General features: G+C 49.9%; 1 protein-coding gene and 1 long non-coding RNA gene across 4 annotated transcripts in view; one reads left to right on the plus strand and one right to left on the minus strand.

Annotated features, from left to right (window-relative positions):
• fbln2 (fibulin 2) overlaps positions 1-17,142 on the plus strand; it is a 43,855-nt gene extending 26,713 nt beyond the window's left edge. For 2 of the 3 annotated variants that reach the window (XM_077007656.1, XM_077007657.1), the window contains exons 9-18: positions 988-1,128; positions 4,825-4,959; positions 6,078-6,218; positions 6,706-6,849; positions 8,403-8,531; positions 8,817-8,942; positions 10,114-10,230; positions 10,732-10,860; positions 13,787-13,910; positions 16,014-17,142. In XM_077007656.1, coding sequence (XP_076863771.1) covers positions 988-1,128; positions 4,825-4,959; positions 6,078-6,218; positions 6,706-6,849; positions 8,403-8,531; positions 8,817-8,942; positions 10,114-10,230; positions 10,732-10,860; positions 13,787-13,910; positions 16,014-16,371 — 1,544 coding nt within the window. In that variant the 3' untranslated portion in view covers positions 16,372-17,142. The remainder of the gene's footprint in view (positions 1-987; positions 1,129-4,824; positions 4,960-6,077; positions 6,219-6,705; positions 6,850-8,402; positions 8,532-8,816; positions 8,943-10,113; positions 10,231-10,731; positions 10,861-13,786; positions 13,911-16,013) is intronic. The other variant, XM_077007659.1, reaches the window with a different exon arrangement.
• A 5-nt stretch (positions 17,143-17,147) lies between these two features.
• LOC143515485 (uncharacterized) lies at positions 17,148-18,978 on the minus strand. The gene is made up of 3 exons (XR_013131115.1): positions 18,854-18,978; positions 18,109-18,269; positions 17,148-18,002 (listed from the first exon to the last, which is right to left on the minus strand). It is a non-coding gene; the product is annotated as an uncharacterized LOC143515485 (long non-coding RNA).
• Positions 18,979-19,248: the final 270 nt, after the last annotated feature.

The following is a 19,248-nucleotide window of genomic DNA, read 5'->3' on the forward strand; positions in this document are numbered from 1 at the left end:
TGTGCACTTTATTGCGGGCCGATCGGACTTATTCAGAAATACTCGAGTGAAGGATATTTGTGTCGTGGAGTGCCAAGGCTTTCAGCGGAGCGTGGAAGAGGCTGTGTGTTCAGAACCGCTCCTCCTTCAGGCACTGACTAGCAGCCTTCACCCAGGCGACGGGTCTGAATGAAACACCGGGCTCCTCCAGGCAAAACCTAAATGAGTTTCCTTCTTGTGAGCATTGCGTGTTTAGTGTATCTGTCTGAATCCTGCAGAAATAGACAGCTCTCGTTTAAAAATCAACACTGTTTGACGGGGCGTTCCTTTCATGCTCTCTCTCTCGCTCTCTCTCCCTCTCTCTCTCTCTCTTCCTTTCTTCTGTTCTTCCTTTTCTTTCACTTTCTTTCCCCCTGAAGCGTTCCCATATGTTGGAATTGCGGGTGGGCCATGAGATTGATTTGTTCTGGACCAAAACAAACAGCAGGTTTTCGACAGCCTGCATTTAGAGCCAGGTACGTTAGTTACACTGTGGAAGACACAGCGAGAGAGAGTGTGTGTCTGCTGTGTTCTGATCTCAGGTTTCATCCAGTTCATGGTACAGGCCCTTAATACACTAAGCGTTTGAGAGGCCAGCCCACTGTTGTCCTTGACTCACGCATCTGTTTCATATACCATGTTCACATGGTACAGATTACGTGCAATAGATCTATGAAATTAAAAAATACATATTCCACCACAAGGAAATGCCAGTCAGTTTGTGGCCTTATTGAAGAAGGTGCCCTCTGGGTGAAGCTTAATTATATTTTAATATGACCATACCTTCCAACCCTCGAAAGGATATCGTAGGAATGTCTGAGCCAAGAAAATGTGTTTTTACTGTGCTGAAAAAGTGGTGGTGTGCGTGATTGAATGTGTATGTGTGTGTGTGTGTGTGTGTGTGTGTGTGTGTGTGTGTGTGTGTGTGTGTGTGTGTGGGTGTGCACCCATCTATTGTGTGTACCATAGATGTGGATGAGTGCACCAGAGATTCACACAAGTGCTCCATGGAGGAGGTGTGTGTGAACACAGAGGGCTCCTACCACTGTGCACGTCTGAATGACAGATGTGATGTGGGCTTTGTACACAACCACAACAAAGAGTGTGTGGGTAAGATCCAGTAAGATGCAGTATCCAACATCACCGTAATGCTGCAGTTAAACCCTACTGCACCTCCGTGATGGTGCGCTCTGGTTTGCCAGACCTTATGCTATTGCTCCGGCCCAAACACACACACACACAAAACACAAACACACACACACATACACATACACACACACACACAAAACACAAACACATACACACACCCACACACACACAAAAAAAAAAACACACACACACAAAACACAAACACACACACATACACACACACACACACACACACACAGCCTGAGGAAGTACAGAGTACACTGGATGAAGGCTGATCCCCAGACGCTCCATGCTTTATGAGGCTCAGGTTCACCTAGGAGTCTCATCACGGCTTCCACATTGCTACCAGCACTGAGCCACAAACCACTGCACAGCTAGAATGTTGCAGTCTGGTAAAAATCAGTTCTGTGGTTGAGGTCCCCAAACCAAACACCAGACAGATCTGTATCTTTCATTATGGAAAAGCTTCTGAGTATGTTTTTATTCCATGCCATTGACTACCAATAATCTTAGACTGTATAAGATTATGAATGTACTGGTTCTTTCTCTAGGTTGATCAATCAGTCTTCATTAATTAATTGATAGACATAAACGACACAGAGCTCTTTGATCAGCTGCCCCTCCCACAGGAGGCGGGCCCACCAGGACATTCTCATGAGTAATAATTGCAAGGAAATGATAGCGACTGGCAAACCGGAGCTGGCTTTGCTAATGGGGAGGCCCAGCATGCTAACTCAACCCCCGTCCCAGCGCTGCAACTGCCTCTCTGCCATTCCGGCTCCAACAGGGGAGCAGCACTCATGCCATGTAATCCTCACTGCTTGCTCCTCCACCCACACCCACACCCACCTCCAACCGGCTCTATCAAGCCCGGTCACATGGAGGTACTCTCCGACTTGCATGCGCCTGGAGTGGGGGGTGGGGGGTGGGGGCGGGGGCGGGGCTTTCTCCTAGAGAGAGAGTGAGAGGGGGGAGTGAGTGGAAGGGTGAGCGAGGGAGTGAGACAGAGGAGAGAATGCAGAGGGTGCTTTAGGGTCCCTCAGAACGGGGGGAATGGTTTGGGGAGAGAAAACATTTGAGGGGGAATGAGGGAGTGTGTGTGTGCGGGAGGGGATGTTTTTCAGAAATATATCAAGAGCGAGAAAGTTGGAGGAGGTGTTTCTGAAAAAGGGAGAGTGAATCTTTCAGCAGCCTGCGCTCCGCCTGCTCTGTGGAGCGTGTCTGAAGGAGGGGGTCTCAATACTAAGGGCGTGTCGCCCTACACGTATGACTCACTGGAAATATCACAGGCCCCCAGAGCCCCACAGCCCAGCAACCATCGCCCTGGTAACCTGAGAAAATAAACATGTCCATCAGGAGCCATCATAGGCAAAAACTTTGCGGGACACAATTTCTGTGATCTAAGCTCTAAATTCTTCAGTGCCTGAAAGGCGACGACTAGATGGTATTTAAACAGGACCGGCGCTTGTGAGAGGCAGCGGAGGGCCAGGGAGGAACTCAGCGTTCTGCTTTGAACGGAAGCCCGTCTCTGTTTTGCTAGAAAATCATTCCCTAATTTTCTTCAAGAAAGTTCTCTTCATATTCCAGCTTAACAAGACAGTAGCCACTGTAACTTATGCACACGTGCACAAACGCACAAGTTAGCAGGCGTAGTTTCATCTGTCTTTCGGCCATCTGTTCAGGATGGATGTTACAGCTTACAAACTGTCCCAGCGCTGTCCATCTGAGGCCAGGACTCAAGGGCTGGAGTCTGGCCTGTGTTCAAGAGAAAGAATGTCCTCAGGGTGGGGGTGAGGACGCTGTCCACCCCTGCAGGCTGGGACGCTGTGTCCTGTGGTTCTAAACTCCTCTTACTGTTACGAGAGTCCTCTGGTGTCCTAAATGAGATATTAGTCACCACGTCCTCCTGCAGAAACAGGAATGTTGTCCTAGCGGTGTGTGGGAGTGTCATGGCACTGCCTGTAGTCCTGTAGTGGCAGTTTCTCCAGAACGGGCAGTTGTGCACTACCATGTGGTCGGTGTAATTTAAGGCCATTTCTCCCTGGAGCACCACGTTCAGCATGAACTTTTGTGCTGGATAACTGCCATGGACACTCAGACCCTCACCAAACACACACACGCACAGCTCTATGACCTTTCCATTATAACCCTGTGGCAAGGGATTTCAGCTCAGCCTCAGTGCTGCCCTCTGCTGATGGGATTCAGCTAATTCCTGATGTAGTAAATTGACATTTTCTCACACTGGTGTTGTGTTGTGCTGATAAGGCTCTTCTTACACTTCTTCAGGATGGCACTCTCAGCTAAGAGACACAGTGCAAACACTCTCAGCAAGCCCCAGTACAAATATCCCCCACACACACACACACACACATACAGACCCACACCCATACACACACATACAGACCCACACACACACTCAGACACACCAAAATCTCCTTCAGCACTGATATGACAGTGTTGAGTTCTGATTTTGGGTCACCAAGCCATCATTGTCCAAGGTAGAAGTAATTACCTTTACCTTCTTCTGTCTTTCTCCCCCCCCCCCCCCCCCCCCCCCCCCCCCCCTCTCTCTCTCTCTCTCTCCCTCCCATGGTTCCCTGTCCCTCTGGATCTTTCCCCAGTATTGTTTGGAGTTCTTTATTCCCTCTATGCCCAGAGATGCTGTTAACCTTTAATTACCACTACTCCTCATTAAGTGATACATTTGACCAGTGTTAGAATGGGGATTGGTCACTCTCGGGGTCGGGGAGGGATACATCAGCTCCTCTAGGCCTGGTCAGTCGTGGACATGGTGTGTGTGTGTGTGTGTGTGTGTGTGTGTGTGTGTGTGTGTGTGTCCCACCTGTCTGCTTACAACTCTGCTTGCTTGTCGCAATGGCAGGTGCCTCCTACCATGCTTTGTGAATGGGGTTTGAGGGTGAATTGGGGGTGGGGGTGAGGGTGGGGGTGAGGGTGGGGGTGAGGGTGGGGGTGAGGGTGAGGTTGGGGGTGAGGGTGGGGGTGAGGTTGGGGGTGAGGGTGGGGGTGAGGGTGGGGGTGAGGGTGAGGTTGGGGGTGAGGGTGGGGGTGAGGGTGGGGGTGAGGGTGGGGGTGAGGGTGAGGTTGGGGGTGGGGGTGAGGTTGGGGGTGAGGGTGGGGGTGAGGTTGGGGGTGAGGGTGGGGGTGAGGGTGAGGTTGGGGGTGAGGGTGAGGTTGGGGGTGAGGGTGGGGGTGGGGGTGTGAGGGTGAGGTTGGGGGTGAGGGTGGGGGTGAGGGTGGGGGTGAGGGTGAGGTTGGGGGTGAGGGTGGGGGTGAGGGTGGGGGTGAGGTTGGGGGTGAGGGTGGGGGTGAGGGTGAGGTTGGGGGTGAGGGTGGGGGTGAGGGTGGGGGTGGGGGTGAGGGTGGGGGTGAGGGTGAGGTTGGGGGTGGGGGTGAGGTTGGGGGTGAGGGTGAGGTTGGGGGTGAGGGTGAGGTTGGGGGTGAGGGTGGGGGTGAGGGTGGGGGTGAGGGTGGGGGTGAGGGTGGGGGTGAGAGTGAGGGTGGGGGTGAGGGTGAGGTTGGGGGTGAGGTTGGGGGTGAGGGTGAGGTTGGGGGGTCCCCACAAGGGGACCTGACTGAGCTCTGGAGTCCTGCCATGCTTAACGAGACCCTCGTGTGCTTCCGTCTGGCCTCTCGCAGATCTGAACGAGTGCGTCACCAACACGCACACCTGCCAGCCCAACGAGCGCTGCGTGAACACGGTGGGGGCGTTCATGTGCGAGAGGCAGATATCATGTCCAAGCGGCTACCAACTGAGGAACGGAGTATGTGAAGGTGTGTCTCCATCTCTGTCTCTGTCTCTGTCTCTCTCTCTCTCTCTCTCTCTCTCTCTCTCTCTCTCTCTCTCTCTCTCTCTCTCTCTCTCTCACACACACCCCCTTTTCCTTCAGTGTCTCTCTCTCTCTCTCCCTGTGCCAAACCAGCCATCACAGGTGACATGAGCGTACTTTCTCCTTAGCACTGTGCATAAAGGTCGTGCTCTGGCACTTCCTACGTCCTGAATCAGGGCTTCGCGAATCGACTGCCTCGTGTTGGCGTGCTCCTCTCTGTGTTCTCTGCATGCTGAGGGCTTCTGGGGGATTCTGTTCCAGATCGATGCGTCTCCTTCAGCGGCCCTCTCATGCCCTCAGCCTACCACGACGGGGGAGACCCGTCTCACGGATCCTGTGAAAACTTTAAACCGAGTCTTGTGAAGTTAGAGCAGTGGGCCCTGACACTGTTCCTTATCCTCGCCAGTTGCTGGTGTAAATCAAGTTGTCCCTGCGATGGCCTATGCAGACCCAGCCTGGCCCCGCTGGGCACCCCCACCACCACAAGCTCCGTGAGATCAATGTGGAGTGATGATTAAGTGAATAATTAGGAGGAGAGCCAATTCCACGCACACAGACGTTCCTGCTCTAAAGCTGTACAGGGTTGGGGGGTTGGGTCTAGCCCACACACACCTTTACAATCTCCAAGGCCACTTGGTTGGCTTGTTCTCCTCTGGTGAAGCAGTGATGAAAGTTTTACAAAAGTAAAATGGTCATGTCTTTTTTTCCTCTGAGAAAACAAGCTTGCAGCCAGAAGGGTGTTGGCAAGAAGGAAACATGTTGTGGGCTGATTGTGAGGGTGTGATGGGTGCCGTGCTCCAACTTCGAGCCACAGTGCCACCTACTGTCCAGTGCTGGTCACTGCTTTAGAATCACACTACCAGTTTTTCTGTGTCTTCAACTTTAGCTTCATTACTCAAGACTGAAGTGCACAGACCTCGTTCAGGGGAGAGACATCACTCATGTACCTAGTCATCTCTTCAGCCATTAACTTCAGCACCTAGGCAAATCAATTTAGCTTAATGCTAATATCCAGCCGTGAGGCGGAGCTGTTCTAACACCTGGCCCGGTCTGCCCTGACAGATGTTGACGAGTGTGCCGTGAGGACCCATGACTGCAAGCCGGGAGCAGAGTGCCTGAACACAATTGGCTCGTTCCACTGTAGCCCCAAGCAACAGGGCTGCCTCAGCGGTTTCTCCCAGGACCCACACGGCAACTGTGTTGGTAAGGAGGGCGGGGGGTGGAGTGTGTGGATGAGAGAGAGGCTCAGTAAGTGAAAGAGGAACAGAGTCGGTGAGTGAGAAGAAGGGGTATCAGTTTTATACCATCTTGCAGCACCCCCTGCTGGACATATACCAAAATAAAAAGTCACCTTATTCTCTGTTTAAAATACAAAACTGATAGTTGTTGTCGGTTTCACCCATCAAAACAAACCCTTCCCTGTCTGAAAGAAAAGACTACATTTAACTTTGATAACATCTCATACTGGAAGTGGGTAAATCTCAAATCTGGCGTATCACATGAGTGAAGATTCACATCGTGGATTAGCAGCGCAATCTCACAGCGGGGACATCTTATCTCTCTGGGTGTCTGTTTCCCTCCCATTCCCTGATTTTACTCTGACATTATCCAGGGAGTAAATAAATAATGCCCTGAACTGCGTACGGGCTGTATTCGCTCCCGGGGGAATAACAGCGTGTCTGTCTCTCAGATGTGGACGAGTGTAGCGTCACACAGGAGACGTGTGCAGTGGGCTTCAGCTGTATCAACACTGTAGGCTCCTACACCTGCCAACGCAAGACTATGACATGTAACCGTGGATACCAGCCCAGCCCTGACGGAGCACGCTGTGTTGGTGAGAACACACATACACACACGTACACACACACATACACAAACGTACACACACACATACACAAACGTACACACACATATACACAAACTTACACAAACACATACACAAACGTACACACACATACACAAATACACAAACATACACACACATACACAAACGTACACCCACATACACAAACATACACACACACACAAACGTACACACACATACACAAACGTACACACACACATACACAAACGCACACACACATACACAAACGTACACACACATACACAAATGCACATACACAAACAAACACACACAAACAAATGCACATACACAGATACACAAACGTACACACAAATACATAAACGTACACACACACATACACAAAAGCACACACACATACACAGATACACAAACGTGCACACACACATACACAAACGTACACACACATACACAAACACACACACAAATACACACATACACATTTCTTCCATAATGACTTCCATAATGTATGTAATATGCATGAATTAACCCATTAGTATCCATGACCCAAGCTGTTGAGATTGTAAGGTATGTTTTCTTCTTGTGTCCTTAGAGTGTTAGAGTTCAGTGTGAAGGGTTCCTGCATGTCTCAGTTGGAATGTGTGTTACAGTATCACTGTGTGTGTAGATGTGGATGAGTGTGTTACAGTATCACTGTGTGTAGATGTGGATGAGTGTGTTACAGTATCACTGTGTGTGTAGATGTGGATGAGTGTGTTACAGTATCACTGTGTGTGTAGATGTGGATGAGTGTGTTACAGTATTACTGTGTGTGTAGATGTGGATTAGTGTGTTACAGTATCACTGTGTGTGTAGATGTGGATGAGTGTTACAGTATCACTGTGTGTGTAGATGTAGATGAGTGTTACAGTATCACTGTGTGTGTAGATGTAGATGAGTGTTACAGTATCACTGTGTGTGTAGATGTGGATGAATGTGTTACAGTATCACTGTGTGTGTAGATGTGGATGAGTGTGTTACAGTATTACTGTGTGTGTAGATGTGGATGAGTGTTACAGTATTACTGTGTGTGTAGATGTGGATGAGTGTGTTACAGTATCACTGTGTGTGTAGATGTGGATGAGTGTGTTACAGTTTCACTGTGTGTAGATGTAGATGAGTGTCTTACAGTATCACTGTGTGTGTAGATGTGGATGAGTGTGTTACAGTATCACTGTGTGTGTAGATGTGGATGAGTGTCTTACAGTATCACTGTGTGTGTACATGTGGATGAGTGTGTTACAGTATCACTGTGTGTGTAGATGTGGATGAGTGTGTTACAGTATTACTGTGTGTGTAGATGTGGATGAGTGTGTTACAGTATCACTGTGTGTGTAGATGTGGATGAGTGTGTTACAGTATTACTGTGTGTAGATGTGGATGAGTATGTTACAGTATTACTGTGTGTGTAGATGTGGATGAATGTGTTACAGTATCACTGTGTGTGTAGATGTGGATGAGTGTGTTACAGTATCACTGTGTGTGTAGATGTGGATGAGTGTGTTACAGTATCACTGTGTGTGTAGATGTGGATGAGTGTGTTACAGGAACACACCGCTGTACGGAAGGCCAGGTCTGCCACAACCTGCCTGGTAGCTACCGCTGTGAGTGTCAGACAGGCTACCAGTACGACTCCATCCGCAGGATTTGCGTGGGTATGGCCTGCTCACACACACACACACACACACACACACATACACACACACACACACACACACACACACACACACACACACACACACACACACACACACACACACACACACACACACACACACATACTCTCAAATGCACTAGAAGTCCGAGTATTCTCTATATAAACAGTGATGATCACAGCTGCGGTAGAAACAACCTCGCTGATGTAGACTGTGCGGGTGTCCATAAGAGGGCGCTATGCAAGATAAAGACTCCTCTCCTTTCCTGCCCTATTCTCTCTGCAGATGTGGACGAGTGCTGGCGTTACCCAGGACGCCTGTGTGCCCAGACGTGTGAGAACACCCCAGGGTCCTATCAGTGTTCCTGCACCGCCGGCTTCTCTCTTGCCTTCGATGGCAAGAACTGTGAAGGTAGCTTTCTTTCCCCCACCCTGAAGAGCACACAGGGGCCGCTCACACAGGGGCCGCTCACACAGGGGCCGCTCTCACAGGGGCCGTCCACACAGGGGCCGTCCACACAGGGGCCGCCCACACAGGGGCCGTCCACACAGGGGCCGCCCACACAGGGGCCGTCCACACAGGGGCCGCTCACACAGGGGCCGTCCACACAGGGGCCGCCCACACAGGGGCCGTCCACACAGGGGCCGTCCACACAGGGGCCGCTCTCACAGGGGCCGTCCACACAGGGGCTGCCCACACAGGGGCCGTCCACACAGGGGCCGTCCACACAGGGGCCGCCCACACAGGGGCCGTCCACACAGGGGCCGCCCACACAGGGGCCGCTCACACAGGGGCCGTCCACACAGGGGCCGCTCTCACAGGGGCCGCCCACACAGGGGCCGTCCACACAGGGGCCGTCCACACAGGGGCCGCTCACACAGGGGCCGTCCACACAGGGGCCGCCCACACAGGGAGGGAGAGAGGTTACTGCAATAGAGACTAAGCGTGAGAGGAGGAGAGTGGGAGATGTGGGAGAGGGCGAAAGGGAGGATGACGGTTTAAACGAGGGAAAGCGTGTCTAAGAAAAAAAAGATGATGAGAGAGACAAGAAGGAAGACAAAGGAAGTAAAACAGCAATGGTGAGAGAGAAACAGACAGAGAGAAAGAGGGCAGGAAGAGTGAGCGTCTGGCTTCGTCTGTCTCCAGGGTTACTAGCGTAGCCTCATCATGCAGAATAACCATCCTAGTTACACCACACAGGCTGCTGCCATTATCTTAGGGGCTGTGAAGCCTGTCCCACGGGTTAGCCTGTCCCACGGGGCTGGTCCACACCTCACGTTTGACTCGCATTCACACCCAGGCACATCCAGCCTGAGCTGGAAGCTCCTTCCCCACATAAGCAGAAGGTGGAGATCCACACTGAGCTCCTGCGTTAGGGCTACATGTGCTCTCATGTTCTCACCAGAGTGATCAGAGACCTAAGCTCCTCACATCAGGGGCTGTTTGATTATAGGCAAACGCGTAAAGCCATATAATACTATAATACTAATAGTTACTCTAGACACACTGTAACCCTCTGCACAGGTGCAGTTGTGTCCCGTCCTGGTGCTGCAGTGTTTTGATGCTCTTCTCCCTCACACAGACCTTAATGAATGTGACCAGAGCCCCTGCAGTCAGGAGTGTGCCAACATCTACGGGTCCTTCCAGTGTTACTGTCGCCTGGGTTACTACCTGAGAGAGGACGGCCACACCTGCGAAGGTGCGCCGAGTTCACCAAACACACACACACACACACACACACACACACACACACACACACACACACACACACACAGATACCTGCAAATCACTATTATTACTGCCATAAAAAGGGGTACCACCACTTGATAAACTAAGAATGCTTATTAATAAATCAATGCGAGTGACATATTACAGTTTTAATAACTCTGAAATACAATGCGTTCTTTTGTTGTGTCCTCCACGAGAGCAGTTTGTACAGGGTTCAGAGGCAGGGTGAAGCATGTCCAGCTGAGGTGTGTTACGTATTGATTCATGAGATGATTCAGTGTTTCTCTTCATGAAGACGATCCGGATCAATACAGTTGTGATGGGATTGATTCTGCCTGGTCATTAATGCTGGATGTGGAGGGCAGCGTAAATTATTAATGTCAATCACACACACACACACACACACACACACACACACACACACACACACACACACACAGACTCAGCACGCCTCCCTCTGTTTGGCCCACAGACATTGACGAGTGTTCCCAGACCATCGCGAACCTCTGTGCCTTCCAGTGTGTGAACGTCCCGGGCAGCTACCAGTGTGCCTGCCCCCCTGATGGCTACTCCATGTCCCCCAACGGACGCACCTGCAAAGGTGAGAGGGTGTGGCGAACGCCAGTGCTTTGACTACAGCAGAGGATCCATAGACTGATAGCCTGATGCTGCGGTTCTGACCCGGCTGCGGTTCTGACCTGCGTGTCTGGCTCCTCTGGGTTCAGGCTGCAGTTCAGACCCAGGTGTCTAGCTTCATCTCAGAAGTAATTATTCCTCCTAGAACTGAATGCTGCTAGTGTATAAAATTGTGCTTCTGCACTGTAGCCACTGGTTAATGTTCAGGGTGGGGGGAAATGATTTAAATACAGTCCATCCATCCATTTGCATACGTTAATCGGGGTCCTGGTCATGGGGGCAGTAGCTTAAGCAAAGAGGCCCAGACTTCCCTCTCCCCAGCCAAGCTCCTCTGGGGGGACACGGAGACACGGAGGTGTTCCCAGGACAGCCAAGAGATATAATCTCTCCAGCATGTCCTGGGTCTTCCCCAGGGTCTCCTCCCAGTTAGACATGCCCAGAACTCCTCACCAGGGAGGCGCCCAGGAGGCATCTGGACCAGATGCCCAAACCACCTCAACTGGCTCCTCCCATGGAGGTTCCTCCCAGTCACACCTTCCAGGTCCTACTGTCATTGCCCACATGAGCGCTGAAGACCCCCAGCAGAACAATGGGACTCCCAGAAGGGTCACCTCCCAGTATCCCCACCCAGTACTCCCAGAAGGGTCACCTCCCAGTATCCCCACCCAGTACTCCCAGAAGGGTCACCTCCCAGTATCCCCACCCAGTACTCCCAGAAGGGTCACCTCCCAGTATCCCCGCCCAGTACTCCCAGAAGGGTCACCTCCCAGTATCCCCACCCAGTACTCCCAGAAGGGTCACCTCCCAGTATCCCCGCCCAGTACTCCCAGAAGGGTCACCTCCCAGTATCCCCACCCAGTACTCCCAGAAGGGTCACCTCCCAGTATCCCTGCCCAGTACTTCCAGAAGGGTCACCTCCCAGTATCCCCGCTCAGTACTCCCAGAAGGGTCACCTCCCAGTATCCCTGCCCAGTACTCCCAGAAGGGTCACCTCCCAGTATCCCCACCCAGTACTCCCAGAAGGGTCACCTCCCAGTATCCCCGCCCAGTACTCCCAGAAGGGTCACCTCCCAGTATCCCCGCCCAGTACTCCCAGAAGGGTCACCTCCCAGTATCCCCGCCCAGTACTCAGAGGAGGCCGGTGACTCCGAACTGCTGTTTGGTGCATAAGAACAAACAGTCAGAGCCAGAGCACTCCTGCCCTCCGCCTTTCACCAGGGGCAACTCCAGATAGGAATAAAGTCCAGCCTCTCGGACTGGTTCCAGAGCCCAGACTGTCTGTTGAGGTGAGCCCAACTATCTAGTTGGAATCTCTCAGCCTCATGTACCAGCTCAGGCTCCTTTACAACCACAGAAGTTACAGAAGATCCAAGACCCGCGGACCTCTACTACTGGGGCCATGGGAGAGTGGACCATGTAGGTCATTCTGGTCAGTGCTCAAGGGTAAAGACCACCACCGTGGAGCCCCACCCACAGGTCTGGGTCCAGGGTGAGGCCCCAGTACCTGATCCAGGTGAGGGAAGATGGGTCCTGATGTTTGTATATTCCATAGGGGGATTTATGGATCACTCTTTGTCTGACCCATCACCTAGGACCAATTTGGCGTACCAGGGGCGTTGCCCCCAACAACATAGATCTTAGGATCATGCAGGCGAGTAAATGAGGGGGTGCTCCACGGAGGAGCCAAAATACAACAGTAGATTCATTAATTTGATGTTTTGCATTAAGTTTGCGTTTTAATCTTTTAAAAATGTTTTAATCTGTATTTTAAAACATGTATGAGGCTGGTATTCCTGTTCTCTGGAACTATCTCAGAGCTTACAGTCCTCCGCCAGCAGAGCAATCCTAGGGATTAGCAGTAATCTCACCTCCGTTGAGCAGAGTTGTCAGCAAGGACTATAATGGTTCAGGCAATCGGGAAGGCATGAAGCACGTTTCATGAAGATAAAATCACTAAGGGAAACTTTGGACGGCTTCTCATCTTGTCCAGTTAAATCGTTTCTCTTTTTGTGCGATATGTGGCCATCTCTGCAGACGTGTGGGCTGACATGTGGAGGTTCCGAGTGGGACAAAAATCACCTCAAAGCCCTTTAATTATTCACTGCTTCTAATTTGGGATGAATTGTGACTAGAATCGCAAGACATTGACCACAGCTGCATTAAAGTAGTGCTGAATCTTTCACATTGTTCACATGAAAGACCAGAGTGGCACATCATCGTGAGGAGAGAGAGAGAAAGACAGAGAGAGGGAGAAAGAGAGAGAGAGACAGACAAAGAGAGGCAGACAAAGAGAGAGTGAGAAAGAGAGATAGACAGGCAGAGAATGAGAGAGAGAGAGAGAGAGAGAGAGAGACAGGGTCCATTCCCAAAGGTTAGCATGAGCTCTCGTTCAGCAAATTAGTGCGTAGATTGAAGCTGACGAACTGTAACGAGAACTCTGCCTTTGCAGAATGAGATGCATAATTAATTGCAGGTGCAGGGGTTGCTGTTGGCTCCTGGCAGAACGAAGCCCACCTCACAGGCACTGTTGACTCCACACAGACGGACTGATGAGATATCTATCACGGGGCCTCGTGGTGAGGCATCAATGCAAGCTGATTTAAACTGATCATCCCAAGAAAGTTTTCATTAGGAAGATCTCCTTAAATAATAAATGATTTGGGTTACCATAGCTCATCTTGTTGTTTGGAAAACAGCTTTTCAGAAGACCTGGGTATCTCTCGAATCAGGTGGCATCGCTGGGATCTTGGGTCTTTACAGGATACCGTTTTGTCTGCACCAAGTGTTGCAGACTTCTGCCCATCTCTTTAAGAGTTCACCGTCTACTCCTCAGAGGTGTGCATCAGGACAACAAGGCCTTTTCACAAGTAGTTTTTTGTGTGTTGTTCCAGACATCGACGAGTGTGCTATGGGGACCCACAACTGCACAGACAGCCAGACCTGCTACAACCTTCAGGGAAGCTTCCGCTGCCTGTCCTTCACCTGCCCGGAGAACTACAGGAAGGCGTCTGACACGTGAGTCGCCCCTTCTTGAGTCTCCCACCGGCTTCCAGACACACAACACCAGGACGTGTGCTTCACACGGGGCAACGTTGGTAAAACAAGTAAACAGAATGGAACTATTTTACAGTAGCACTTTTCACAGAGCCAGCGCTGTTTTCTCTGAGCTTCACATCTGCATGCCTAAGTACAAGTGTGTGTGTGTGTGTGTGTGTGTGTGTGTGTGTGTGTGTGTGTGTGTGTGTGTGTGTGTGTGTGTGTGTGTGTGTGTGTGTGTGTGTGTGTGTGTGTGTTATGGTCCTCTGGTGCCACATGTGCCAGACATGACCTGCTTAGGCGGGGAGATCTGTGGTAGTGAGGGTTTATTCAGCAGGATGTGTGAGGAGCACGCTCTCATTAGACTGACAGATGAAGGCAGCTGCCACATGTCACACAGAGTGTCTGAGACACACACACACACACACACACACACACACACACACACACTGCAGAGATTAGATACACACAGATCAAACAGGTGGAAGCACACCGTACACACTCAGAGGGAATGGTACCTTCACCCTTCCACTGTCTCCAACTGTGGGATTATTAGCTACACCTTCCCCAATAACCTCCACCTTCCCCAATAACCTCCACCTTCCCCAATAACCTCCACCTTCCCCAATAACCTCCATCTTCCCCAATAACCTCCACCTTCCCCAATAACCTCCACCTTCCCCAATAACCTCCACCTTCCCCAATAACCTCCACCTTCCCCAATAACCTCCACCTTCCCCAATAACCTCCATCTTCCCCAATAACCTCCACCTTCCCCAATAACCTCCATCTTCCCCAATAACCTCCACCTTCCCCAATAACCTCCACCTTCCCCAATAACCTCCATCTTCCCCAATAACCTCCACCTTCCCCAATAACCTCCACCTTCCCCAATAACCTCCACCTTCCCCAATAACCTCCACCTTCCCCAATAACCTCCATCTTCCCCAATAACCTCCACCTTCCCCAATAACCTCCACCTTCCCCAATAACCTCCACCTTCCCCAATAACCTACACCTTCCCCAATAACCTCCATCTTCCCCAATAACCTCCACCTTCCCCAATAACCTCCACCTTCCCCAATAACCTCCACCTTCCCCAATAATCTTCCATCTTCAGCCAGTTCTGTGTAATCTGACCACAACTTTGTGAAAGTACCTTTTTTTCTGGATATCTTCGCTTATTTGTGCAGTGGCCTCTTTTCATTTTTTTAATGTCTAGATATGTCTAGATAGGTCTAGGTACTTTGTGCTTGTATAAATAAATGCATGTAGATCAGTTTATGTGTTTTCATATATAGTGTTAGCACATTCATAAACAGTTCCCTGAAGGGTGCAGCTCACACCTGCCCTGCAAAAGCAGGTCACTCATCAACGATGGTGACTGAACGTACATCCACAGGGAGCAAGACAACAGTTAATAGGGGACCAGCTGGATTCCACCTTACTGGGACTGTAGAATGCATGATGACTTATTACAGACACAGCTATGAAGTAGGTGTACCTAGTAATGTGATCGTGCGGTGTATAGTCATTATTTTTGAAAGGTTTACTTCCTCCACTGGTGTGTTTGAGCTCAGAGACATGATATTAGCTCACTGCTGAAACTCAGAATGGACATGTGCATAACATGCGGTTGAAAACCCATTCAAAACACTTCTGACCACAGAGACCTGAGTTGTCTTGACAGGACAGAAGCATCTGTCCACATGTTAACGTCCACATGACGTATAACACTGAAGTCTTCATGATCTCTTTTCCCTCACTGTTCACCATCATGTCCCACCTGTGTAAAGAAAGCGACTAACACACAAATATATCAAAGCATACCTTTACTCAAGTTATTGTTGCTGATAAGATGCTTTATGACACTTTGACATTGTGGTGACAGTTTGTAGATTAGTTGGTGTTAGTTATTAGAGCCGGGTCACTAACTGCGTGTTCAGATGGCTGGTGAAACACCCATTCATTTAAATGTTAATTACGTCTCATATTTTAATTCTGTAGCCTTGACAGTCAGCTTCATTAAGTCTGGCCAGGGTGGATGCGCGTGGCGGACTGAGTTCTCGTGTGTGTGTTTAGACGCTGTGAGCGTGTGAGCTGCTCCAGTTGGATGGAGTGTCAGAGCATGCCGACGCGCATCACCTACTACCAGCTCAGCTTCCCGACCAACATCGTGATCCCAGCCCAGATCTTCCGCATCGGGCCGTCGCCGGCGTACTCCGGCGACAGCATCGTCATCAGCATCCCTCGCGGCAACGAGGAAGGTTACTTCAGCACGCGGCGACTCAACAGCTTTACCGGCGCTGTCTATCTCCAACGGCAACCACGGGGTCCCATGGACTTCCTCATCGACGTGGAGATGAAACTCCTTCGTCAGGGCGCCCTGAGCACCTTCCTCGCACGCATCTACGTCTTCATCACGGCGCACGCCGCGTGAGGCCCACCCGGCTGAATCGCCCAGGCCGCGGCCCTGCGGTGCTGGCCACAAGGGGGCACTGTGAGAGTCGCTCTAGGACTGCAGATTTTACAGAAGTGTTTTGGAAGTGTTCGGCTTTTGAGCTCAATGCTTTCTTAAAAGTATTAAAATAACCCTACGCCAGATGTTATTTATGCTGTACCAGTCTATCTTGATTGCTTGAAACTTTGCTTACTTCACAAAAGCAGTGCTTCCTAGCTGAGGTGCTAAGAGGAGCGGGAGAGCAAGGTGCCCCGTGTGGTCCTCCTCTCCTCCTCCCTCCTCCCCCATCACCTCCTCCTCCCTCCTCCCCCATCACCTCCTCCACCTCCTCCCAACTCCCCCCCACCCCCCTCCTCCCCATACATATTTTGTAATCACTGTGATGAATATTTTGCAATCGAAAGGATGTATATAAGGATGTATGTTTTTTGTAATGTTTGCTGGTGGCAGGTGGCCAGATGCCTTTGACATTCACACTTAGATCCTGTGTGAGCTCCAGATCAGCACTGAGGACATTCAGTTTATTATTTTAAGAATTATTGTATGTTATGTGTTTATTTTCTCTTATTGGGCCTGTTTATGCATTACCTGTTCCTCTCAGGGTAAAAGTTATTCAGTCATCTCTCCAGTCTTGCACATCACAGGGGGTTTTAAACAAAAACATTTTGCTGAAACTTTTTTGAAGAAGAATCACAATGTTTCACAATCACTGTTTTGCTCAATAAAACAACAAAGACCAAATTTTGAGAATTTACAGTGCTGAAGTTAATTGTTTTTCATGTGTTTTACACATGAACAAATACACTCATTTCTCTCAACGAAAAATGTGTTGCTCTGAAAGTTCAACAGCTCCACCTAGTGGTGAATATCGAGGTATTACACCTCTTGTTCGCGTCAGCAAATTTTGGAGCGGTCTAATTCTGAAACTCATTATCAACGTATTTTTAAGGTCTTGCTCAGCTAAAATTAAACGGCGCGCATTTTGGCAGGTCTACTTCACGACCCTGAGGTTCATCGTATCGCAGATGTAGTGGAAAAGCAGTGGCCGTTTTTAGCTTTTGGGGGAACCGCCTTTAACGAAGCGTAATTGCTCTGTTGGTGCCTCCCATGAAAGCCCTCATCAGGGCCAGGCTATCAATCCTTGGTCCACCCTGCGGAACGTTCACCCCCTCCCATTGTGTAGGTATCGGAAAAGGTTGAGTGGTGTGTAGAGGAGCTGCGTCACGTGGGTACCGCAGCCCTGCAGATAACCTCCGACTGTGTGCGACTCGCTGTAAACGGTACTGATGCTTATTAACACTTAAATCACTAAGTCCTTAGTGTTTTGATAGGAAATGTGCCTATAAATCGCAACTTGCGCTCTGTACAAGAAAAAAAAGAAATCATATTACTGCTCATGCTTTCAAATGTACAGCGGGCCTACAGTATGGCACTTGAAATGTTATAACACAATTTTTCACATTCCTTTATCAGCGTGAGGTAATCGTGCCCTTTTCTGCAGACGTGAACCGATGCGGAATGTTCCATTAGGCCGTGTCGCGGGGGTGGTCCGTTTTCCTCCGCGTCAACCGTCTTGATCCTCAAACGCTTCCGGCCATTCAGGGTGCGACCTGTACACACGTAGGAGTGCGCGGATTTTGACTGATTACCGTATTCCCATTGGAGTACGTTATCAGCACTGCTAATTTTAAGTGACCGTGTTCCAGGAAAGCGAACCTTCTGCCCAACCAGGAAAAGCCAACGCGGGACACGTCAGCTAATCTTGCGATAAAGATGCTCACAGGAAGTTATGAATCCTTAGATAGTGCTGGGTTAGTCTTTCAATGGCTGTTGTGATGACAGTAGGCGTTGTGTCCGTAGTCCCGCAGTCCTCAGTCCTGAGAAATATAGTTTAATGAGTTATCCATTATCCAATAATTCATTACACAGGCATGACAAAGGCTCAGATTCACCTTACAGTCTGCACACTTCAGGCAGTTGAACAAAAAAAATCTGAGCATTAAAAAGATATATGATGAGCCTATGGCAAAGTCATCTGTTAGACCAACCATTATGAAATCAGATCCAGGATGTGAACGTGTAAACAAAATGTTCTGATACATAATGCCATTAGATCAAGGAAGATTCATACTAGCACTGTCATGGTTATGTCAGTAAGCCAGTATGAAATCCTTCTGATGTATTTTAGCATATCCACGTGTAACCCCTTGCAACTGACATCTTTAATCTTCCAGGTTTAATTTTGGATTAACTATGACCAATGTTTCTCAATGGTTCTCAATAAACCCGACCAACCCTCCCTGCTTATTAATACAGGCCAATATGAGGTAATAATTAAAATCTGAATAGGCTTGGCAGTGAGGTCCAAAGTGAACAGGAACCCCTGTGCTCTTCACCTCAGTGGTCCACCATGCTTTTCATCATGAATGGGTAGAAGATAAAAGTGCTAGATGATCATTACCTGCGTGTTGCAGGTCAGGTCGACAGGGCTTTCATCAGCCAGCGACAGCAGACGTTCAACTTCAAACGCTTTGCGGGGCCGGGCGGCTGGTCTCTCTAGTTGACCTCCTCATGCTCCACAGCTCGGCTTTAAAGTCAAAGCGTAAATCACCGGCGTTTTATTAGGTCGCTGACTCCACTACCATTTCAGCGTCGATTTCTCTTTCTCCACGTGCCCACCCACATCAGAAGGTCATGACTGACATCATCCAGCAGGAGAGAAGACCTCACAATCATGCACCCATGATTGTAGGTTGCTGTGGGCCACTCTTCAGCGCTTTAATTGAAATCACATACCAATGTTTGGACCCGTGATGGGCATCAGCTAGGATGGCACCCCAGACAAGGGTGACCGAG

This window comes from Brachyhypopomus gauderio, chromosome 1 (genome assembly GCF_052324685.1).
Source record: "Brachyhypopomus gauderio isolate BG-103 chromosome 1, BGAUD_0.2, whole genome shotgun sequence".
NCBI lineage: Eukaryota > Metazoa > Chordata > Actinopteri > Gymnotiformes > Hypopomidae > Brachyhypopomus > Brachyhypopomus gauderio.